The sequence below is a fragment of the Candoia aspera genome, chromosome 4 (genome assembly GCF_035149785.1).
Source record: "Candoia aspera isolate rCanAsp1 chromosome 4, rCanAsp1.hap2, whole genome shotgun sequence".
In the NCBI taxonomy this organism is placed as follows: Eukaryota; Metazoa; Chordata; class Lepidosauria; order Squamata; family Boidae; genus Candoia; species Candoia aspera.
Window position 1 is genome coordinate 115765835 of NC_086156.1, and position 24403 is coordinate 115790237.

Below are 24403 nucleotides of genomic sequence, written 5' to 3' on the forward strand. Positions count from 1 at the left end.
TGCCTTTCAGGCCCTGCAGAGGGAGCCCCGAGGCAAACAATATAACTGCACGGAATCTTTTCGGAAGAAAGAAGCAGTATTGCCGAAAACTTCTGATACTTTGGAGGTGGGAAAGCTCCGGTGTTTTTCCCTTCCCGAAAGGGGTTTTTTTTGGGGGGGGGGCTACAAGTGGAAGGAAAGTTAAGAGCTGGCCACAAGGTGGTCTGAACCCTCTCTAGAAACCAAGGTGAGTGAGTGCGTGACGAAGATGGGCAGGTATCACATTAGCAATGGGTCTTGTAGTCCTACGAAAGTGGCCTACACCCCTTTTGTGGGCTGAGGGGCACAGGACGAAGAAGAAACATTTGGGGCGGAGTGACTCGGCGGCTTTGCAGACACGCGTGGGTGATTTTCTGGGCAAAGGTGCAGACATGATGCGTCGCTACTGTCCTCCCCCCCGCCGCCACCACCACCACCACCACCTAGCCCGCAACTCTGGGATTTTCTGAAAGCCTTTTCCCAGCCAGCCCTAAGCCTGTTTGGCTTTCCTCAGGGCCAGCTCAGCGCTGCCCCCTGCTGTTGAGAAAGGCAGAGCTGAATTCATTATATGTCAAGGCTGGGGGTGGGGATGATTGGCCCACCCCAGAACTGTATGCCAAAGACCCGCTTGATTCTCACCACCACCTTGTGTGCTGAGTCAGTCTGCCCAACCCGGTGCCCTCCTCCAGCCTCCAGCATTTGAGGTTTCCTGGTGGTCTCCCATCCAGGTTCTAACCACATTCTACCTTGCCCGGCTTCTCAAGATCAGCCCGCTGAATGAAACTGCCTTGAATCAAATTTGACTTCTGGGGACTTCCCAGAAAAAGACTATCAACCTCTTGATACCAGAGGTTGGGGAACTAATCCATTGCACTTGCCATTCCTCGCCGGACAAGTTCTCGCTGTCTCTAGCAGATATTCTATCCTAACCCCGGTCCCGTCTAAAGGAAATGCAGCACAGCATCCTGGTTATCTTCATCTCTGCTTCTGTGGCATCATTAGAGCTTGTGCGCTCCATCCAGAGAGCTCCGTAGCTCTTTCCAAGGTGGCACGGAGCCCGTCGAGCTGCAGTTTATTAATCGTGGCTGACTCATCCCGATGAGAACTTGGGGTCCCCCCAGGGACAGGCACTTAGGTAGATTAGATGACGCTTCCGCACCAGAAACGCAGCCATGAAGCAATCCGGATGTCAAGTGGGGTTTAATTTATTACATCAAAAAAAGAGAGAAAGGCAGAACCATGGGAAATACAAGGGCACCAACATGGAGGAGAGAATCCTGTTCCAGCTGAGGGTCAACCCCCCTCCAAAGATTCCCCCAAATATAAGGCAGCAACAAAAGACCCTCCCACAAGGGGTGGGGCAGGGGGCTGGGATGGGGCTCCTGCTGTAAGGATTGCCCTGTCCTTCCCGGCCCCAGCAGGAGGCACTCCAGGTGGGGAACGGGGTGTGTGGACCCCAAATCCTGGAAAAAGCTGGGGAAAGGAGTGTGTGCATTGTGGGTCGTCCCCAACGGGTCCAGCTCCAGCAAGCCGGAGCAGGCATCTCCATTTCTGGCCCAGCTAGAGACCAACGCAGTCCGTGTTTGGTTGTTCCTTCTGTCTTCCAGGAACTCAGTTCTGGGAGGTCCCCAGGTTTTCCGCTCCGCACATGGGTTCAAGCTGTTCTTTGGTCTCTTTGCTGAGGTCGTTCTCGAGTTCCCCGGTGTCCATCTTGGGGTACACGACGACGCAGAGCTTCTGTCCCACCCGAGTGACCCCGTCTGGGAGAAAACAGGAGCGAGGTCAGAGGACATCCCCAACTTGAGCCCACCCCTCCCCTCCTGGTGGCCCAGGACTCACCAACAAATGTGTGGAAGGCAGGGGGCTTGTTCTCCCAGTGGACCCCCAGGAAGTAGACGGGGACCCCCGTCAACATGATGGCCAAGCCGATGCCACAGACCACCGGCTCCGACCACAAGCTGAAGACCAGGAGGAATGCCCAGAAGAGCAGGTAGATGATGGGGAAGAACAGGCTGACCTACAGGGAAGAGATGTGGACTGAGCCTAGACCAGAACGCCAGGGAAAGGTTTGAAGGCTGTTTTTCTTAGCAAGGAGGACACCGGATTGAGACCAGCAGTGCTGAGAGGAACAGTCCGTAAGTCTCAGTTTCTCTCCAACCAAAAGGACCCGGGATGAAGTCCTTCCCGGAGAATGCCTGCTTGTGACCAGGATCTTCAAACTCATATTAGATAGTCAGGCAATAAATCAGAGATGTGGGATAAGGAAAGGAAATGTACCTAAAATGCCAGACTTCTCCAGAGCTTTCTGTTCTTGAGAATTCTCCTTGCTTCCCACCCAACAGGGTTTCTCAACCTCAGCAATGTTAAGAAGTGTGGACTTCCACTCCCAGAATTTCCCAGCCACTCTGGCTGGGGAATTCTGGGAGTGGAAGTCCACACCCCTTAACGTTGCTGAGGTTGAGAAACACTGCTCCATAGCCATGTGCTGTTTCATAAGTTGTGTTTTCCTTTTTACACAGCTCACCTTTTTTTTTCCAGTCTCATCAACTTTATCCAACCATGCCTTCCTCTTGCTCAGGGACCGATTCACTGATTGTTCCTTCCTACGTTTATTTTGAGTATTCTGTATTCAGCATCCATTCATTCTTCTTGCCTTCTTGTTCCTAAATAGCCCCCTCCCACTGCATTCGACTTGTCTTTCCTGACATACCTAAATCCTAAATACCTAAATAGATATTACAGTTCCTAAATTTAGGTAATACAGTTCAACTCTGAGCTACACGTATTCTCTTCTGTTGGATACCTAGATCCCATTGTCTTATGCACGCATACATTTTAACTTCTTCCAACATTCATTCTTCACAACAGACCCCTTCCCACTGTATTCCTGCCTTCCTTGCACATCTTAAAGTCCCTTCACCCATTCTCCTGCCTGCAGTGAATATTCTACCGAGGTACAGTAGCCAAATTCATTGATTTGCTTTAGTTTTTCAGTTCTGACATCAAACACAGCTACTTGGGCCTTTGATGTGTTCATGTGCAGATCCATGCTCCTCGCTGAAGCATACAAGCCGTTCTAACGCTCACTGCAGATCAGCTGGATGCTCAGACAACAGCATGGCTCATCCGTCTGGGAAAGTACATGCACATGGACATTCACGTTCCCCACTGACACATTTCTAAAGCCACCATAAGCATTCTTTTTGCATTTATCCATGAACACATTAAGTAGCTAAGGTGAATCACACCTTATTATTTTACTCCCCTTTGAATAATTTGTGAAGCTTTCCATTGTTTCTCATACATGCTTACCCCATCATAGACTACTCAGCACATTCACCTTCAGCTCCATTTTCTCATGAAGCATTCCTTAGTTAACTTTATCACACTTTTTCTCCTTCTTCTGAACAATCATGCAATAAACATTCCCACATTCCCCTATTTCTCAGGGACTTGCTGAAGAGTGAAAATCTGATCTGCACATACCCGGCTTGGCATAAACCTGCACTGCGCTTCTCCAATTTTGCTCATTCTCACAATCAGAATCCTGAAAAGCATCTTTCCAGCCACCCTTAGAAAGCAGATTTTGCAGTTTCTCATTGCACAGAGCAGTGTTTCTCAAACTTGGCAACCTTAAGATGCGTGGATTTCAACATGGCTGGCTGGGGAATTCTGGAGTTGAAGTCCACACATCTTAAAAGTTGCCAAGTTTGAGAAACACTGCGTCTTTCCAGTCATCAAATGCAGATTTGATTTGATGTGATTTGATTTGATTTTTTTATGATATTCTGGCTCATTCCAGCTATTATCCTGAACATCCAAGGAAAGCTTTACTCCAGTTTACTCCCAGCATGCTTCCCATTATTCTGTGCAAGCCAGGATCTCTAATCTAGATAGGACCTTGCAAGCCCACACAGAAGGATTATGCAAGAGAAACCCGGATGGGTAACAATCAATGTATTAAAATTAAAAATCAGACTTTGATTTGGATTTTTTCAGAAATACATCTCACTGGCTTCAATAAAGCTCACGTCCAACTTACTATTTTGGAGAGGGCTAAATCCTTTTTTAATAATTTGGTTTCAAAAGATTTCTGAATGTGAAAACAAATTAAAGTCAACCTCCCAAAGGTAAACCTGTAATTCTCTCTCAAAGCTTTGGCCTGAAGTTTACCTTTCTAGGTAAAACAAAGCATGGCCAAAAAAGAGGAACTTTTGAGGTCAACCATTATCAATATGACTCTGAAAGTCCTAGAATGTTTTCTGCAGGTATAAATTATTAACTTCTAGACTCTGCCCACCACTATAACAAGGGATTTTATTATCCATGTTTTGAAGAAATACTGCTTTAATTGACTGGCTTCTTTGTTTCTGAGAAATTATGGGCTGTTAGTGTTTATGGCTGTGATCTGGTTTAATGTCTTTACGTGTGAATAAAGCGAAAGCAAAATAGAAGTCCTTCATTTTATAATTTCTGGCTGAAGCAGATAGAAATTCTATCATCTAGAAGGGCTGTGGGTGGAAAAATTTGGGGAGTATGAGGTTTCAAAGGTCTTGTTGAGTTGGAAACAGATAAGTTTTATTCTCTGTCGTCAACTCTTGGCATGCATGCTGATTCAGAAAATATGTGCACTGGAAGCTGAGAAACTGACTGCACTCAGCCTGCTTCGCATGGAAGGCAACTTTGCCGCAAAACTGAAGAACGGTCAAGAGATCAGAAGCAGGGCCATATCTCTGGAGGGATCTTACCTTGATTGGACGGGGCCGATGAGGTTCACGCCAGCGGAGCACGACCTGCCCAGCCACTGTCACTCCGTAGAAGAGGTAGTTGATGAAACCCACATAATTGATCAGCGTATATATGTCACTTGTGACCAGCATGAGCAAGGTGGAAAGGCACTGACAAAGTAGGGAAAATTCGTCAACTGGCATCAGGGAATAACAAACCTTGACAATTCTCCTGCAACTGCCAGCCATACCCTTCTTGGATCCCACTGGAATCCACCTGCCCAGATCTCCCCACCCCTCTATCTCTGCCGATGACTCACAGTGAAGAGGAGGGCAGGTATCGGAGTGCACCGTCGCACATGAATCATTGCCAGGACGCTGGGAAGATGCCCTTCACGGGCGCCAGCAAAAAAAAGTCTGGGGAGGGAGGAAAGATAATATCACAAAAGAATAATACGGGGTGGGGACCGGTTATCAGTGTGTCTTAATCTGCACTAGGGAAGGTGTTTGGGCGAGCTCTGTATTTTGAGCACAGCTTCCTCGTACCCTCCTTTAGCGGAAATAATTTAGGGACAACCCCCTCCCTCCCTAGGCAGCTTGCAAAGATAAAGTCATAAAAGCAGCCAGCATCAACAAGTAAAGCATCGCCTCGGGGTATGAAAATCAGAGATCCGGTTACATTTCATAATGCAGCTCAGGGCAATAAATCTCACTCAGGGAAAGGCTGCGGAGAATAAATAGGTCTTTCCTAAAAACAAAGGGAGGACGGTGGCATGCCCCAGATGGCAATATGTTTTGCAAGCGGGCGGCTGATTGGGAACATGTGCCTTGCTACCCCGCTACAGTTTTTAAATAAGACAGAAGGAAAAGCTGTTAGTGATAGGAGAGTCATAAAGTTACCCTGGCTTATTTACGTGAAATCAAATTGGGTTGCACTGCTTTGAAGGGGAACAAGCTATTTTAAGAGCTGCCTTTATCAGCATTAAACATGCTGGCTGGGGAGTTCTGGGAGTTGAAGTCCACCCATCTTAAAGTTGCTGAGGTTGAGAAACCCTGCTTATAGGGGACCCTTTATTGAAGGGGAGTTGACCTAAATTTTATTTTATTTCTCAAATTTGTACTACCGCCCATCTCCCCACAAAGGAACTCTGAGCGAATCTAAATGACTTCACAGGTCCCTTCCAACTGAGATGCGGCAGAAACCTTTTTCATTTCTTCCCCCTTTTGAGAGCTGCCAAATTGGGAACACGGGCCAGCGAGAACAAAACGTTCAACCACAGGCCAGGATGGAGATTCTAACTTATCCTAGATCCCCTCCCGGGGCTTCCTTAAGGATGGGGGCCACTCTGATCTCAGGCCGGAAGTGATTCCAAAGATGGATGGGCTGCAACGGAGAAGGCTTGGCTCCTTGGGTTCTGTAGATACCAGTCATGGCCGAAGGCTAGACCGCAGAGCTAAAAAGGGTCCCAAAAGAAAGCTGCGTGAATGTGTTTCGGCTTCTCTGAATCTCCTTTAAAATGCAACACCCAGAGTTGGGCACAGTACTTGAGATGGACTTGGAGCATCTAATCTATTATATCCTTCCCCCATATAGTTTATATGGGGGAAGGATGTTCCACCCTTTGGAACATCCTTCCCCCAGAGGTGAGACAGGCCCCCTTGCTCCTGGACTTCCAAAAAAAATTAAAGACCTGGTTTTGTAGGCAGGCTTGGAACAGGAGGGGGAATAGTTATACCTGGGGATGGCTAGCGCCCTAAGTGATTTTGAGGGGCCTATCACACTCACAGACTGATTAAAATCTTTTGCCATTTAGATTTCACTGTATTTCTAGTTTATTGTATTAGTGTATTGGGATGGTTTTAATTTTAACCTTGTTTTACTGTAAACCGCCCAGAGTCCTCCCATGAGGGGGAGATGGGTGGTGAATAAATGTATACATAAATAAATAAAATAATTTGGAACTATACTTCTGTGGATGCAGTTTGAAAATCTGGCCTGTTGAGCAGCCCGCTCATGCTGCAAACACATAGCCAGCTTGGCATGGCCAGTTCCAAGATCCTCTTCCTACATACTGGGTCTGTTCCCCCAGTTCCTGCTTTCTACATCATGATGTTCGCATTTACCCCTATTAAATTTCATTCCCTTGTTATTTTCAGCCCATTCTTCTGACCTATCAAGGTCGTTTCTAATTTTATTTTTTGCATTGTTTGCTAGCTCACCCATGTTTTGGGCGCAAATCTGTGAATTTGAAGTATTGAGGGGGTAGCACCTAAAATGGTGAATGAACGAGGGTTGCGTCTGGCTTTTTGGGAGTAATGTTTGATGCCTGGAGGATTTCCGAACATGGAACTGTGATCAAGAGTGGGAATTCCACACTGTTGGCTGGAGGTCAAGTATATTCACCTGGAGGAAGTAAAGAGGGAGCCGTTGACTCCGCCAAAGGTGGAGAGGGCAACAGAGATGGGCATGATCCAAGCCATCACTCCTAAGAGTTTTTCCCCAAACGTCTGTGGGGAAAGGAACAAGAAGAATTTAGGTGTCAATTCATTTGAAACCAAGGGGAAGTAGAACCTCATGGATGGAGACCCACCACCGCAACAGCATTGGAGGCCAGGAGCTCCTGGGGCGACATGGCAGTGACGTAGGCCACGTTGGCGAAGACGTAGACAAAGGTAACCAGGGGAATGGAGATAAAGATGGCCCGAGGCAAATTCCTGTGGAGAAGAGGAAGAGTTGGAGGTGGAAGAAGGTAGGGTCAAAATCACGGTGGGCCTTCTCCACCTCCCACTCCGCCAGGAGAGGCTCTCACTCACCTGTAAGGGTCCACCAACTCTTCGGTGACGTAGTTGAGGAAATTCCAGCCCCCGTAGGCAAACGACCCCTGTAAAAAGGCCAGGGCCACCAGTCCGACGTCTGGAGTTTGGAAGAACTCGAAGGCATGTTTGGGCTCCAGCCAGAAGTACTCGCCTACATCGAGGACACACAAAAGAAGACATCCTCAGCCATCTCAGGGTCTCTTCTCTTTCTCCCCCTTCCCAAACCAGATGTATCTCCCACTCTTCTGGCTTCCCCGTGGGCAGGAAACTACAGAGCCAGTCCAAGTCACCCCCAAACGGTGTCTGTGTGCCTCAGTTTACACCCTTGCAGCTCCCTGCCCCGCCCACAGTGCAGCAGGAGAAATGGTACCCTTGGTCTGATCAGATTGCCCTCACCTTTGCAGATCTGCACAATTCCCATAACAATGATCAGGCCGAGGGCCAGCAGCTTCCCAGCGGTGAAGATATCCTGGACACGTGTAGCCCAGCGCACGCTGGCGCAATTCACCCACGTCAGCAGTACTGCAGAGAAGCAGGCAAGATCATGGAGGAAGGCACCATCAGCATCCACCTTCTCTCAACCCAAATCTTTTCACCAGTTTCCCACTCGTGAGTGAGACCAGACCAGGAGCATTGTGTCTGGGGAAAATTCAGAGGTGGTGCTGGCACCTTCTCTTGTAGACCACAAGGACAGCTTCCTGCTTGGTGGAAATCAATGCCTTTTTTTGCCCAGTGGTTATAACCCAAGTTATAATCCTGAGGGACCGCCTCACCCCAGTTACATCGACCCGTCCAACCCGGTCAGGCAGAGAGGGCATGCTACGGACCCTGTCCATGAGGGATTGCCGATTGGCAGGGTCCAGGAAGAGGGCCTTCTCTGCCATGGCACCCGCCCTTTGGAACAAGCTACCCCCAGAGTTAAGACAGGCCCGCACTCTCCAGGCCTTTTGGGAGGGAGTAAAAACATGGCTATGCCACCTGGCCTGGGGTAGGAGGGGGGACAGCCATTCATGGGGGTGCTTGGCCCCGTGAGCGTGCCTAGATTAAGAGCTTCCCCTCTTGAATTGTATATTTTATTTTATTTTATATGCTATATTTTATATTTTAGGCCTTGCGTTTGTATTTTTTATGCATTTATACTGAATTGTTTTTAGTGATTTGCCATTTTCAGTACTGGTAAGCCGCCCAGAGGCATCACGCGCGAGATGGGCGGCAGAGAAATTTGATAGATAGATAAATAAATAATCTTTATATCGATCGCCATGCTAACGCCTCTCACAGTAACGGGGAGGGGGCCATAAGCAGAATATGACCCTTTGAGGGCCAAGCTAATCGGCAGAGTGCAATTCCTTGCAGTGCCGGTGACTGGCGAGACGGCTTCAGCCCTCCCGTGCTACTTTCTAGAAATCAGCCGAGTTCAGTGACCCTCCATCGAGGCTGTAACCTGCGGTTAAATCTGATCCTCATGGAATATGGAGCGGAAAGAAACAAGGCCCTTATAAATGTGCCTGGAGGTCCGAGGGAACGAAAACAGCAGCCCGGAAGGCAATGACCTATTTGGCTTGTGGCCAGGGAGCACCGAAAACATCCCGTCTGCAGACAGGCTGACCTCTGGTAGCCTGCGCACAAACAGGGTCCACCTGAGATGGATCAACAGAAACTCAGACCTCCTCCCTTTGCAGCCACCCCCAGGAATGAGGAAGGAACACCTCAGCTCATTCCTTCTTGCCACAACACAGGGAACGGAGAGATTAGCCAGAGGTGAAATGTGGAATGAGTTTCCGTGTAGCTAAATGTTTTGCTGACACTCTTGGTCACCAACGCGCTGTCTTTCAGCACTGTGTGGCTCTGGCAGGGTTAGTCCTTTGCAGACTCCCACAAATGGAAATCTGCCTTCCAGATTGATCAGTGCTTCTCAATCTTAGCAACCTGAAGATGGGTGGACTTCAACTCCCAGGATCCCCCAGCCAGCCATGCTGGCTGGGGGATCCTGGGAGTTGAAGTCCACCCATCTTCAGGTTGCTAAGATTGAGAAGCACTGAGATAGACAGAACTTCCCCCCAATGCCGGGATAGGATGAAGGTGGAGCTGGAAGGCTGCGCATCGACAAAGGAGAAGATCGGTTGTGGTGCCAGGTTTTTGCTTCTACTTTTATTGTTTTATGGCGTGGGGTTTTACAGCCTGTTGTGAGCTGCCCAGAGTCGTGTTTTGAAGATGGGCGGCCATCCAAGTCTAATAAATAAATGAACTTCTCGACGCCTTGATTCTGCAACTGTCCCAGACCACGACTGGCTAAGGAGACTGGGAATTTGAAATCCCACACATTTGGACACCTGGGAGTTGAAGTCCACCCATCTTCAAGTTGCTAAGATTGAGAAGCACTGATCAATCTGGAAGTAGCCATGACGTCATCAAGTGAATGATGTCATGAGGCTCACGGCATCACTTCCTCTCCCATCCTAAGGTGTAGAATGGCAGAGTTTTTCCTAACAGCGATTTTCAGGCTTTTTAAAAAATATATTCACAATCAGTTAATGATATACTGTACCAATATACTGGAAAATGATAGTCTCTTAAGACATGTGTACATCCTTTGTTTATTCATTTTATTATTTTATCCCCTTCTTTTGTGCCTTTTCCTTTCCTATTTATTTTCCCTAAAGTGTCTACTGAGACAATAATTTTTTTAAAAAAGTTATCCTAGCACAATATTATGTGTTTATAAATACGCTGTTAGCACAATTTTGCAAACTGAAAGAATTGCCAGGGGAGGAAACAGAAGCCAACTTCTGATGCAGGAGCCCCATGTTATTTTTTTTAATAAGAAAATGCCATTTCTCCTGGAATCTAAGAGCAAACGATTAATTCCTGCCACAAGGTGATGTTAATATTAAAACATGAAGCCTCTGTAAAGGGTGGCCTGCTCTTCAGATCTAAGCTGTTGACAGAATGGCTGGGTTCCCAATCGCACAGCCTGCCATTATGGTGGTTTAGTTAGTTTCGATGAAAGGCTCAATGAATCCAGCCGTGGTGGCTCACAAACCACCATTGATGGCTTAGTGTGTTGGGTAAGCCCAACATTGTAGCTTATTCAGCAAAAACGGGCTTAAGCCAACTGTGGCTTAACAGGATGTATTAACCCAGGTAACAAATGAGAAGAAGTATGCACATGCACCTATTTTGCCTTCTGGTAGCTAACTAAGGCAGTGTTTCACGGTTGAGAAACACTGATCTACGGAATCAGACCTGCAAGCAAATCGCCTCCCCTCCAAAAAAAGATTCATAGCTTGTGTGAAACGGGCTGCCTGAAGCCACCCTAGGAATCCTTAAAGGGCCCCGGGATTTACATTTAAAATTTAAATTTCAAAGCTCTGCAGGGACACCTTGACGTGCATTTTCCTCTTTGCATGGGGGTGCCAACCGAGGGGGCTCTCGCAAAGCTGTGCAGATGAAGAGGAATTGAAAACGTTCCTGCTGAGCTGGCGCCCCTTTTGCGCAATCAGAAGGCTCAAAACAGGAAATGCAAAGCTTAGCAGAAAAGCAGCTGGGGAGAGAGGCTGGGAAGAGAAAGAGGCAGCACAGAGACCCTTCATCTTATGGCTGCCTCCAATCTGAGATACTGCTTCCCCAAAATATATATAGAATAAATGTCTACATAAGCCACCACAACACAGGGTGGAAGCAGGCATGAGGGTCATATCTTGCATCATGCATCAATGGATAGGAAAGAGGTATGGAGCATGCTAAGAGGCAATCAATGGGCACTTAGTGCTCTGGAGAATGCCCTCCACGGTAAAGGGCAGTGTTTCTCAACCTTGGCCGCTTGAAGATGGGTGGACTTCAACTCCCAGAATTCCCCAGCCAGCATGTGCTGGCTGGGGAATTCTGGGAGTTGAAGTCCACCCATCTTCAAGCGGCCAAGGTTGAGAAACACTGGTATAGGGTTTCAGGAAGAAAGGGGGGTGGGAACATGTGAAATTCCAGCAGGATTAGAGTTACACCATCCCTGGCATAGGATGGCAGGGGGGGAGATCAAGATGTGTGAGTAAAATCCCCTTTCTGAAAGCAGGGAACCCCGGGAGGTGGGTTCATCTCCTGACAGATCCTGCCAGCGTGTTTAAGCATTTCTAGGATCCAGCGCTCGGTGGAGCGGCAGGATCTGGGAATAGATCAGCAGGCTGAACTTTCGGAATGAAACCCTAGGAGAATCCAGAAATAGTTTGGCAGGAATGAGCCGACTGGAACCTAGGATTCTATTTGGAGTTTTGGCCTGGGGTGGCTTGAGAATGGAAAGCTCAAGATCTGAGCGAGAGGGGGGTGGATCCTCTGCAAAACAGGCTGATCGCTTGGAAGGGCTCTACTTTCTCCTTGGCAGTCACACGGCTGGAGCACAGCCTGCCAAGCTCTGATTCCCTGGGATCTTTCAGGCACCAAATCTTGGACACGTTGCCAGGAGAGGAGGGTGGGGCTCCGAAAGATTGCTACATTTTTTAGCACAGCCTGTCCCGGGGAGCGATCCAGATTTGGCATTCCCGTCTTCCTCCTGGCCTCAAAATAGATCCAGCCTTGGGTTCAGAGTGGCCACAACGCAGAAATGCCACTTACAGGGCATTCCTCTTTGATGCACCCACGCCGTTTATCCAGGCCGGCCTGTGGCCACCAAGCTGGGGCTGGTACAAGAAAACAACTGAAGGCTTGCAAGTGACCTGCTGACGTCAGCAGGGAGATATGGAGCAGAAACCGAGGCAACCCAGATAAGAGAGAGTAAAAACACCTTCAGAAGGCTTTGGGGACACCCACTGGTTTCAGCCTCCAAGCTCCAAATTAGCCAATCTGCTCTGGTCGCCTTGTCCTCAGCAACCATTCTCCCCAGCCGTCTAGGGATTACGAAGCCCATCACACCCAGAAGGCACCAAGTTGGAGAAGGAAGGAGTTTATCATTGCTGGGGGGCATCGCACAACACACCCTACCTTTCCCAGGGCCCGGCTTTCTCCTAAATTCCTGCTCCCAACCGTTCATTCATATTCTTCTCCCCCCTCCCCACTTTTATCTCTCTCCTAATCCCTCCCTTCTGGGCCTCCGATCTGTCCCATTTAAGCAGCTTATTGTTTTTTTTCAGCTCCACCATCAGAGATTCGGGCACAAAGCCCGGCAGCGAGTGGGTCCTGCTTGGTGAGATTTGGGAATATAGATTTCCCTTCGCCGCCCTGCCTTGTTTTCATAGCACCGCTCTCCTGTCCCCTTCCCCCCTCTCCATCCCTCTGCTGACTCAGCACTGAGCAACTGGCTTTGACCTGATTAATAAAGTTTTTGCTGAGTCGCAGCAGCTGCCTTACTCAAGCGCCCCAGCCAAGTCCGCTGTCTGGCTCGCTCTTATCCTGCGTCCCGCCTCCCCTGTCCCTGCTGTGGAGCTGGAAAAAAAGGAGCAAAACCAGTCTGGGCCTGATCTTCCCAGCATCCAATGTCCTAAAGTAGCCTCTGGGAGGATTTCCTCCCTCCTAAATAGCCTTTTGGTCCAGGGGCTGATAATGGCCCACTCCCCACAAAAACGTTGGAGTTTTCCAACTGCAAGGGAGTTTTCTGTGGGGGGAAAGGGCATATAGGTCCCGTTCCCACCCCCCCTCTTTCTCTCTCTGCCGTCTGTTCTTGCAATCCTCTCAGCAGTGAAGGATGGGGAGCGAGAATCAAGCCTCCACAACAGAATAGATTTTTACATTTATTTTTCTCCCACCTTTATTATGTTTATAAATAACTCAAGGCGGGGAACATACCTAATACTCCTTCCTCCTCCTCTTTTCCCCACAACAACAACCCTGTGAGGTGGGTTGGGCTGAGAGAGAGGGGCTGGCCCAAAGCCACCCAGCCGGCTTTCGTGGCTAAGGCGGGACTAGAACTCACGGTCTCCTGGTTTCTAGCCTGATGCCTTAACCACTAGACCAAATAGGGCCATGTTTGTTGAGAAAATGGGGCTTGCTCCAAATGCCAGTGATCTCCAACAGGCTATTTCTGTATATTTCCAGTATCAAACTGCAAAAAATTCTGCCTTATATCCTCTGTGCATTAGCTACCACCACAGCTGAAAGCCATTCACGTATATTTTCTCTCTTTTAAATGAAGCCATACTGGGCTTTTAGTAGGCCAGCTACAGATATGTTATTCTGTGCCTCTGTTTTCCATCTCTCTTGGCACCTGTAGATGTTGGTTAGCCATTTTAATCTTACAACAATCCTGCAAGGTAGATTGGGGGAGGAAAAAGGGACCGGCTCAAGGTCACCCAGTAGGTCGGAAGAGCCAACTAGAAATGCAAACCGGCACCCTTGACAAACCATAAAGCCCTGGGGTCACGCATGAAGGCCAAGTGACTTTCAAACAAGGGTTATTTAAGCAAATTTGCTCTAAAGACAAAATAGCTGAGCCAGGTTGTGATTATAATTGATTGTGCTCGTGAAATAACCCAGCAGACCTGTTTGAACTGCACTGTTTTGATCTGAGTTCATAAGAGGAGAACTTTGGAAAGCTATCAAGGAGTCTATTCAAATGCACAGCTTTGATTTTATTTTTAGGGGAAGACAAAAGGGAGAGATGAAAAAAACCATCTGTAGTATTCATAAGAACTCAGGCACTGTTTTTGCAATCCCCTTAAGATGCAGGCAGTGTCTTAAAGGATGTTAATGCTTCTGACAGTATCGGCTTTATATCATTCTTTAAACTATCGTTTTTATCATCTTGATTATAATTACGGATGCATTTTGCATGCTAGCTTTTGCCCGTAGATTTATTCACACTGGAAAATGGTGCATATTTAGGGACTGCGCTCTAGAGCTAAATTCACTGCCTCTGATCATTTCAACCCTTGGAGGAGGAGGAGGTGATTATTCATCAGAGTGAGTGCAAGATGAGGGGATTAAATCCTCTTTACAGTTCATTTCACATGGAATTTTAAGCCAGAGATACTTTAAAAAGCCTAATTAGTTGAAAATGGTATAGCAGCTTGGTGTCACATCAAGCTGAACCACCATAGGAGGATTCACACATCACGTTAATTTAGGCATATCAGGCCTGTAAAATAACCTCTAGGGGGCAACAGAAGACTACTAAAAACTAACTCTTGGCTGCCACCCAGTGGACACCCAAAGTTTTGCAGCCCAGATCTGGTTGCTGGCTCACCCCTTACTTTACACCCCTTACTTAGCAGGTGACTCATGTGGGTTCAGTTAGGGCAACCAGATCTGGGCCACAAAGCTTAACCTGGTTCACAGATTGTGCTTATTTATGCCTTGCTGAACCAAGGTTTGTTCAGTGAATTACCCTGGGCTGAGCAGATCACGCAACACACAAAGGTTGACAAGCCACAATGGCTTCGTTTCCACAACATGCTGGGCCATAAGCAATCATTCTGCATGGCACCTGCTTTCCTTTGCTCCAAGCCGTGGTTCTGGGAGGGCCATTTATTTGCTTATAAAAACCGGCCCTTCTTTCCCTCTTGAACATGTGCATCCCTCAAGGCAGCCTTACAACATTTAAAAGCCACCCAAAGCATGGTCAGTGTCATGCTACTACGTCAGGTTTGTTCACTACTTACAAAGACAGACCCCCGCGAGGAGCCGCAGCCCCGTTTCTGGAGGAAGGCAGGTGGGGAAGATGGGCTGCAGGACATAGTTGGCGAAAGTGAGTGCAATCACTGCCTGATTCGTGGGATAGATCACCAGCACAGCAATCCACAGTCTGAGAAACCTTGGGGGAAACAGAAGGGTTAGAGGGGCAGAGGGCTTCATAGGGCCCTAAACCCCCATGTCTCTTTTCGTAGCAAGATTTATTGAGGAGAATGAGATGGGTTTGCAAGAGATCCGGGAACTGAACGAGTTCCTTTCCAAAACAGGTGGTCCTCAACTTATGACCATCCGTTTAGTGACCATTCGAAGTTACGACAGCACTGAAAAAAGTGACTTGCGACCTGTCCTTGCACTTACGACAGTTGCAGCGTCCCTGTGGTCACGTGATCAAAATCCAGACCCTTGGCAACCAGCATGTATTTACAACGTTTGCAGCATCCCAGGATCACGTGATTGCCATGTATGACCTTCTCAGCCGGCTTCCGACAAGCAAAGTCAATGGGGGAAGCTGGATTTGCTTAACACCACATGATTCACTTAATGGCTATGGTGATTCACTTAATGACCACAGCAAAAATGGCTGTAAAATCGAGCATGACTCAGTTAATGACTGCCTCGCTTAGTGATGGGAGTTTCAGTCCCAATTGTGGTCGTAAGTCGAGGACTACCTGTATCCCAAGTACACTACAGTGGCCATTTCTTGATCTTCTTTCTAACTGTCTTTCTGTGAATGGGGAACTGGTTGGTCTCTTTCACAACAGCTGCTATTTACACCTTGGTCTCCTGAATCTTTATTGTTCTGGAAGCCCACCATTGCAAGATCTGTATCACCCACCCTGCTGACCCCAGCCCTTTCTTCTCCTCATCCGACTCAGTTCTGTGACCCCAACCACTGGCTGCCAAACCATTTCCCTCTTCCCCTCTTACCCAGCCAGTCCTCCAAAGATGTCCTTGACGTAGGAATAGTCTCCTCCAGATTTGGGGATGGTGACTCCCAGTTCTGCGTAGCACAGGGCGCCCACGGCTGTGATGAGGCCCGTGACAATCCACACAATTAATGCCAGCCCTACAGAGCCTGCGTTCTCCAACACACCCTTTGGCGACACAAAGATCCCGGATCCAATGATGTTACCTAGAGATGAACAACAGGACATCACAAATGGGGATGATGACAGGCAGGAGAGACGTCCATAAAACAACAAACATGGGAGTAGCTACTGAAGTTTGCAAAGGCTAAGACTTTGCTAACGTAGTGGGTTCCTCCCCTGGGGAGGGGGTGGTCTAGATGATCTCTGGGACACCTTCCTTCCATTCTATGGTTCTGTAAAGACAGTGGCCCGAGGAGAATTATTCCCTGTGGGTAAAGAAATGCTTCCTTGGGGATTACATTTAAAGACATACAAGCTTTTGTCCTGATAAAATTCCATGCTTGACCTCTGTTAAGGTCCAGAAATATTCATACTTGTATTATAATGCTTTATAAAACAGATATTGCTGACTTGGTTATGTAACTTAAAAACATGCTTTGCAAATTGCCTATGTGTTGCCTGAATGTGTCCAAAATATTATAATCGTCCACAAATCTATGCACAGTTGTTCGGATGATGGGTGACACTAACAGAAATGAAGAGTTGCCTGCAGAACAATTTTGCATGAATACATTTACTTAGATATAAAGGCATAGTTTTAAGTTTGCGACACTTTTTAAAATTTACCCAGGAGTAAGCACCACCTGAAAATAGTAGGATTTACTGCTAACTAAACATACTGAAGCTTTTGCTGCATGTAAAAAATAACCTTTTCAGTCCCCTGGGGATTTTTTAGTGAGGCTCCCCTAAGTGGCCAAGTTAAAATTCACTATCTTCTTACACAGATCAGTTTTTCCGAGGCTGTTAAAAAGGTCTCAATCTGGAATCTGAGCAGTTCCAGACTTCCAACTCCATTTGGAATCAAATCATGTTTGAAAAAGGAAGAACTAAGCAAACAGAGTAGCAAACAATTGCCTGTTTTTCCGATGCAATTCCCCAATGCAAACATGTACCAAGCACTGAGCATCTTATCAACGCATCTGGAAAGATTAAGGCTGCAGGTTTAGCAACTGAGTTATTTCTGACTCCCAAATATGTTTTTCAAGCAGGGCATGCTTGCTTTGATATACAGAAACTGCACCTCCCTATTTTTTTAAATTATTATTTTTATAAAACAGGAAAGGGAAAAACTTTGGGCCCTTTCGGTGTTCATTTATAAAATCAATACACAGAGGGATGCTCCAGAGGTCTCTCTGGGAAACCCATGGCTTTGTGAAAGAGAGAATATTTAGAGCAGGAATTTTTCTGCAAAGTTCTAGGCTTCTACGAGATTCTAAGATGAAGGAGGAAAAAAGTCCACTGAAATGCAGCCAGTTTTCTATTACTAGAGCTTTGCTCCTTGATCAGGGCTTCTGGGAGATATAAAAGTGCCCTTGACATGTGCCACACTTTAAGCAATAAAACATTTTTCGCTGGCACAAGGGGTTTGATCTCTGTTTTTTCTCTCCATCTTCATTCACTCCCGTACCTGATCTCCCTTGTCTGCTAGCCCTGCAAGAATATTGTTGTTGGTAGGAGGAGGTATAAGAACAAGGGAAACTAAGCACCCTTTCTGGAACTTGCACAATCTATGGTAGATCCTAATCATCTAACCCCAAGAAGCAGAGTGGAAATTCAGAGGAGTGTCTTGCTCTGAACATCAGAGAGGAGAATATCTGGGAAACCTCTGGACACCAATGGGAAGAGCCCAGCCAGCGGGAAGCGAAGAGCATTTAAACTCTGGGGGGAAGCGAAGCGTTGGCAAAGCTGGAGTGGGTCGGGAAGGGAGGGTGCTCCAAGGATCGCTCAGCACGCTTCCAACCACCACTCCTGCCCGTGTTTGTTTTAGTGGTCTCCTGGCACCTGCTGAAACAAAGCCATCTGGAATGAGACCGATGAAGTTGGAACAAACATGCTCGAAGAGATGGCGTTCCAGCTGCACTGGAGTGGAAAGCAAACTCCGGAGGCTAGGAAGGGGCGGGCAGGGGATTCTGCTGCTCTGTGGCTTGGCTGGCAAGCTTCCCTTTCAAATCCTCAGGAGTTTGTGTTCCTAACCTTCACCGGGTGCTTCCTTCCCTGTTGTATTAAAATGCATCTCCGACTGAAGCTGGGGTCTCCATGATGTAGCTCGTCCAGCTTGGAGACCAAGCGGCTTATGGGATAGGGCAGCTGCATTTTCGGAGCAATTCTGACAGGCTGGGATATGCGATCCCTCCTACGGCCAGCAGCTGTTTGTCTGTGCAGTGGTCTCCTTCCGGGCTGGGGCACTGGTCCCCCCAAGCAGCCCGCCTGTGCCACTAAAATGACGTCCTGTCCTCCGTTAGACAGAGCTCCCACTAAGCCTGAGTTCGGAGGATCCCAAACTAAGGTGCACAGGGAAAGATGGCGTGGGACTAGGCCAGGAATCAAGGTCTCCAAGACAGGAGAAGACAGGTAGGGTTTTTGGGCGTCCTGGTGAGGTTGGAACCGGTGAAAAGCCGGCTCTGGACAGACCAATGCTGAGAATGCTAAGCTATTCCAGGAAAGGGGGAGAAGATCCCAGCGGCCAAAGCTGCAAAGGAGGACAAAAAAGCAGGAAGAAAGAAGGGTAGGAAAGCAGAGGTTCCATCTGCCTTCCTAAATTAAAAACTGAAGAAAGCAGCACGTGGAAAAAAACAAAACTCCTTGTCGCATCTGATCATACATGATCAGAGGGGGCGGGCAGGAGGGCCAAGGCAGGTGAGTCAGGGATGATAGCCATATCCCGGTGCCAGGCTAATACCAGAGAATAATGTGGTCCAATTCAGAGCCAGCGAGCGGGGCAGAGAAGTCCCCCCTCCCAACCCCCCCACTCACCCACAATAATGCCACAAGCGCTCATCAACCCAATTTCCTTCTTGAGCGCCACACCGCCGCCTTCCGTTTTTTCGGGCCCATCGGGGCCTTTCTCAGGGCCGCCTCGGCGACGGGCTCCGTCCTCCATCCCGTCCGCTCCCTCTTAGGCAAGGTGATCTAGCTTGGACGGCTCGGAGGGGCTGAGGTCGGATCCGCAGGAATTCGGGATTCAGCGCTCCGGAGCGCTTCCTAGGATCGGAGCGCCCCCCCTCGGACCAACGCTGCGGGGGCTCCGCCGATGCCGTTAGGAGCGCGGAGGTCTGCTCCGGCGAGCCCCGGGTGGCCTCTTCTCCGAGACCGAGACACCCCCCGCCCCAGGCTGGACGTCTGTCTAAAGGAGCCGGGAGGCGGCTGGGAATTTCAGCATCCCAGACCGGAGGGCGGCGGTCGGTTTCCCTTTCAGAATCCAAGCGACGGGTCCCTCCGGGCTCCAGCAGCTCCGAACGCCGGCCTGGCTCCGCTGCTAAGCTCAGTCGCTGCTCCGGCCCCGGCGGCGTCCGTCTCCTTGGTTCGAGCAGCGAAACCTCCCCGGGCTCAGCGGCCGAGGCGCGACCCTTCCCACGTGCGAGGAGTCCCGGCCGAGTCAAGGGGAGTCAAGGGGAGGGAAGGGGTTCCAGTCCCCGAGAGCGGGGCTGCTGAGTCCCTCCGGGGGGTGAGGCAAAGTTTGCCCGGGAGCCAAGCCTGCCGCTCTGCTCCTGTTTACGCCGCCTCCCCGCTCTGCCCGGGCGCAGGAGTCGGAAGGTGCGCCGTTTCCCGGGAAAGCTCCGCGGGCTCGGCCGGGGGGCGCAAGGCTTCCAGTCCGCGCCCTCGCTCCGCGCTTGGGGGTCCCCACTCCTCGGGCGCCCGGCTGAGGCTGAGCCTGCCCGCGCCCCGCTGCGCTCGCCTCCTCCCGGCCCGCGGCGCCAGCCCCTCTCTGCCCTCCGCTCCCCGCTTCCGATGTTTTTCTCCCCGGGCGGCGCTGCTTTCCCAGAACCGGCTCCTGCCGGCCAGAGCGGTGGTTGATCCCCGCCTGGCGGAGGCGCATCCAGGCTCCTCCCTCCCGCCTTACTTCCGCGGCGCACGGTCTTCGCCCCGCGCCAGCTTAGCACCTCTTCCCCTGCCCGCGGGGGCCCGGCGGGCCCTCGGCCTCTCTGAGCGGCCGCTCCGGGGCTGGGGGCCGGAGGCTGGCGCGGACTGGCCCCAGCCCAGGGAGCCCCCCGCTCCCCACTGCCCCCCGCGGGGCGAGCGCGACCCGCAGAGAGGCTGATCGGAGCCAACGCCGCCCCCTTCCTCCGTACTGGCCGCTGCTGTCTCTTGTGGCGGGTAGTTCCTCGGGTTAACCGACCCATTTCGCCCCCCCCCCCAGGACGAGAACCGGCGGATTCTCTCTGGGGGCATCCTTATTGTAATCTATATTATGGAATGTGCGCGTTCGGCGAAAGGATTATTGTGGAGTGCCTGAATTGTGCCCCGTATGATGCATATATTCCTCTTTTCACCGCCCCCCCGTCCCGCTCTTGCTCCACTTCTCTGCCCTTCCGTGAGAACCCAGAAATAGCCCCCGAGATCCTGTGTCATTTTCCACGTCTCGCGTCAAAAAGAGATTTTTACTTCCTCCTGTTCTCCTTTTTCCGCATTTCCGTACCCGAAAACAAAACCGCTCCTGTAAACGCCGGGATTTCAGCCGGGGTTCCCCCCGCGACCCCTCCGTCTCCTATCCCTCTTCTCCGTCCCACCCACCCCATCATGCGCGGCGGGGCTCTCGCACAACTTGGTTTGCACAAGCGCCGCGCCCCAGCCATCTTTCCTCGGCAGCCGCGTCCGGCTGCGAAGGAGGGGATTTTGCTTTTTTTCTTCCCACCCCCCCAGCCCCGGCTTTTGGGAGTCGCAACCCGCGACTGTGACCACCCCTCTCGGGGAGCTGCGGGTGGCTTCCTACCCCAACTCGCCCTCTCCCGCCCCGAGCATCCTCGGCCGCGTTTGGGGCTTCCGTCGCTCCCCTCCCCCGCTGTTTATCCCGGGAGTTGGACTTGTGCAACGCGAGCGTCAGCTGCGCTCCGCAGAGCCTCGTGTTTGCGAAGTTGGAAAAGCGGCGGCGGATAAGGCGGGGGGGGGGATGTTTTGAAAGGCCTGCTCCGGGGTGGAGGGGGGACGGGGACGGGATGAAAAGGAGACGACGAAGGCCCCGGGCGCCTTCCCCGCGGCCAATTGCCCCCTCTTGTCCCCAGTTCGCCTCGCCTAGCACGTTCCCTTCGCTGATCCGGCGGGGTGAAGTCCACCTTTCGGGAGCACCTGGGCTCCCTTTATCGTCCGATCAGCCTAAGTAGGCAGGGACAAAGGTCAGGGTTTGGGCGCGGGGCGCAGGAGATAAACCCGCCGCAGAGCAGGAGAGCGCCGCTGCTGCTGCTCCTGCGGGGGGAGGCTCTTCGTTAAGGAGTGGGGCGGTGGAGAGGGGTGGGTGGGCTGGGGAAGCGAGAAAAGGAGGCCGGGCAGGCCCCCGGGAAACTGCAACAAGCAAACCAGAAAGAACAAGGCAGCCGCTTTTCCCTCTGCCCCCGCCCACTCCGCAAAATGCGAATCATAATTTGTCCCTATAAGACGCAATCTCGCTTTATCGGGGCATAATGATTGTCCTGCCCCCTGCTGGTGGCAAGATGAAGTTACTACCTTAACATTAAATTTTGCGAATTCCCGTTTAGCGTTCCGCTCTGCCTATTCCTTAAGGCAGCGTTTCTCAAGCTTGGCAACTTTAAGGTGGGTGGACTTCAACTCCCAGAATTCCCCAGCCAGCCATGCTGGCTGGGGAATTCTGGGGGTTGAAGTCCACCCATCTTAAAGCACGCTGGCTGGTGGTTTCTGGGTGTTGAAGTCCACCCACTCAAGTTACCAAGCTTGAGAAACACTGCCTTAAGCGCTTGGGGTTGCCTCCGTTTTCCCCACCAGAGTTCTTGTGGGCAGTGGGCAGGCGTTCCCCAGGTTCAGTTTTTTCAGGGTACAGCATGATTTAGGAAAAGCTGGATCTGTTGAATGCATCTGTCACGCCTTGGAGCAAATATGCTCACTATGTTTTACAGCCCTGTCATTTCTTGTCTACATTCTGAAGGAACTGTAGCTGTACAGGGATGGGAGACCACCAGGAGTGGGCCGGACTGGGAAATAGGACCAAAATCCCCCAGGAAGAGAATGGCAAACTTCTTCCATACTGTTACCTAGAAGTTGGCACAAAGCTGTCCATCTAACCATCAGGAGCTGAGTTTGACTGCAGAGGGGTTTATTCTAGATGCAGTACCTTTCTTTCCTAATGTTCCTCGGCTTAATGCGTTTGCCCACAGGGCCTCCTTTATATGTTGCAGGAACCGTTGTGTTTGTAAACCATGGTTTATGGCTTAATATGTGGTAAGAACTCAGCCCATCAGATTTAGATTTTTTTTCTATAAACAAACCCATCTTGGCTGGGAATTGTGAGAATTGCTGTTGAGGATCATTTGAGGTTGAGCAAATCCATTCTGCTTTATTGGCCTTAATTGCTTCGGATCCACATGTGGATGACTCTTAACCTGGGATGGTGGTGTGAACTGATCACAGCTGATATATGGGAGTTTGCCTTGCACCGAAGTCTTGATAAACATAGAAGATAGGAACAGGGGTGTCCCAAAAATCAAGACAGCATCTTTCGTTGTGCAGTGGTCTTGATATTTTTTATTCTTCCTGTGGATGCCTGGAGGAGGAGTAGAGTAAGGGACTGTGTAACCAACTGTTTTGCCAATTTTATCCTAAACGTATTTCTTGTGTGGACAGAACAAGGGTAAGCGAAGAAGAAAGGGACTTTTTCCCCTGAGGTTTCACCTCCATTATGAAACTGTTCGTGCCGTTTAGGTGCCAATAAAATTTCTCTCTGTCCCACCTCTCTTTCTTGCTTTTCAGACTTCTGAAAAGATGTTTGAAGACTCACCTTCCTGCCTGACCTTGTTCATCATGTGCCCTATGCTGGGCTGTAAATATAATTAATTAAATAAATAAACAGGTCCTGTTTTGTAGTGGTGCCACAATGGGGGAACTCCTTTTTTAAGAGAATAGGGTGGCTGCTTCTCTGTTGCCTGGAACTCCTGGTGAAAAGGTGGGGTAGAAATCTGCATGCAAGTACATATAGCAAGGGGGTTTTATCGGGAGCCTTCATGGTTTTAGTTATATTTATAGCGACTTAAGGGATGTTTTTTAGCTTCCTGTTCCCTAAGGTGCCAAATGCCCCTGGGAAGAGGCAGAGTGCAAGGGCACGAAAATTAATAATAAATAAATAAAAGGGTGGGGTGGAAACTGTAAAATAATTAAAGTGACCATGGCCTTTAGTGTTACAGATGGGATGTTGTGATTTCTAGGACTTTGAGGGCAATTATTCCAGGTTAAGGTTGGTCAGAAGATACAGCTGCATCTGCAAGTCTCTTTCTAGGTGTTTCTTAACAGATTAGCAAGGATCTGGGGATCCCCCCCCCCATTATTTAACATTAGCATGTAGCTGAGAGCTAAATGGCTCTTTGTAAGCTAAGCAACCTTGGTGTATAAACTGACAATGGGGTGGATTTATTATTTATTGAGATGCAGAAAAACGGCAAAATCTGGATTTAGGTTTGGTGCTCAGAGGCAGTCCTTGGACCTGAAGCTCCGGCTGGCTGGAGTTTGACACATCTGGAGAGCACATGTACAAATGTACATGTACACAATCGTACGGCATCTGCCCTAAAGCAGATTTCTTTTGTGCCAGGCTGAGGTGGGTGGATTTGGGGACTTTTTTCTTTAAAGGAAAGCTGTAAATCCTTGCGAGCTTAAACTCTGCCCATTAGGTTCTTGTGTTTGCCAGTTCTCATGTGAATCCCTACACTACATCCAGGCTTCCCACGCATGTACCATCTTCAGTGCTTTTTCCACCCACACACCCATCGTAATTCTTTCCTTGCCATCTTTTTAACGCCTTCCCAGCCTATGACTACCAGATCTGAGCTGTAAAAATTCAGGGACCCCCTAGGTGGTAGCAGAGGGCTACTGTTATCTGTATCTCTTATGCTGCCAGCTAGTTTGGACTTTTGGAGCCTGGATCTGCTAGGCCTGCAATTGCTTTTGCCCAAATTGCTGCTCCGCTCTATCTCCAGCCAGTCAACCTTGAGGCATGTGGAATTGCAATTCCAAGCACCCCCTTAGGATTCCCGTTGTGGGAAAAGTCCCTCACAGGATAAATTTGACAAAGTCTTGAGAAGCAGCAAAAAGTTTTTATTAACCTTCTTGCAAGGACAGGTGCCCAGCCAAAATAGGCAC

The 24403-nt window shown here is 49.5% G+C and overlaps 1 protein-coding gene across 1 annotated transcript; it reads right to left on the bottom strand.

Moving 5' to 3' along the window:
- Positions 1-1203: 1203 nt before the first annotated feature.
- SLC7A8 (solute carrier family 7 member 8) lies at positions 1204-19280 on the bottom strand. Its single transcript, XM_063301561.1, has 11 exons — positions 19079-19280; positions 16104-16308; positions 15146-15297; positions 7959-8084; positions 7560-7713; positions 7337-7460; positions 7150-7253; positions 5066-5162; positions 4767-4916; positions 1858-2035; positions 1204-1778 (listed from the first exon to the last, which is right to left on the bottom strand). Exons 1-11 carry the CDS (start codon positions 19203-19205, stop codon positions 1630-1632), a joined length of 1566 nt encoding a protein of 521 aa, XP_063157631.1. The 5' UTR covers positions 19206-19280; the 3' UTR covers positions 1204-1629.
- Between the last annotated feature and the right edge of the window lie 5123 nt (positions 19281-24403).

Bases quoted from the DNA above. Each gene is read 5' to 3' on its own strand.
- SLC7A8 (XM_063301561.1), bottom strand. From the start codon at position 19,205: ATGGAGGACGGAGCCCGTCGCCGAGGCGGCCCTGAGAAAGGCCCCGAT. The intron at 16,309-19,078 runs GTGAGTGGGGGG...GTTCATCTCTAG, and splicing joins CGCTTGTGGCATTATTGTGG to GTAACATCATTGGATCCGGG. The intron at 7,461-7,559 runs GTGAGTGAGAGC...TCTTCTCCACAG, and splicing joins GAGTTGGTGGACCCTTACAG to GAATTTGCCTCGGGCCATCT.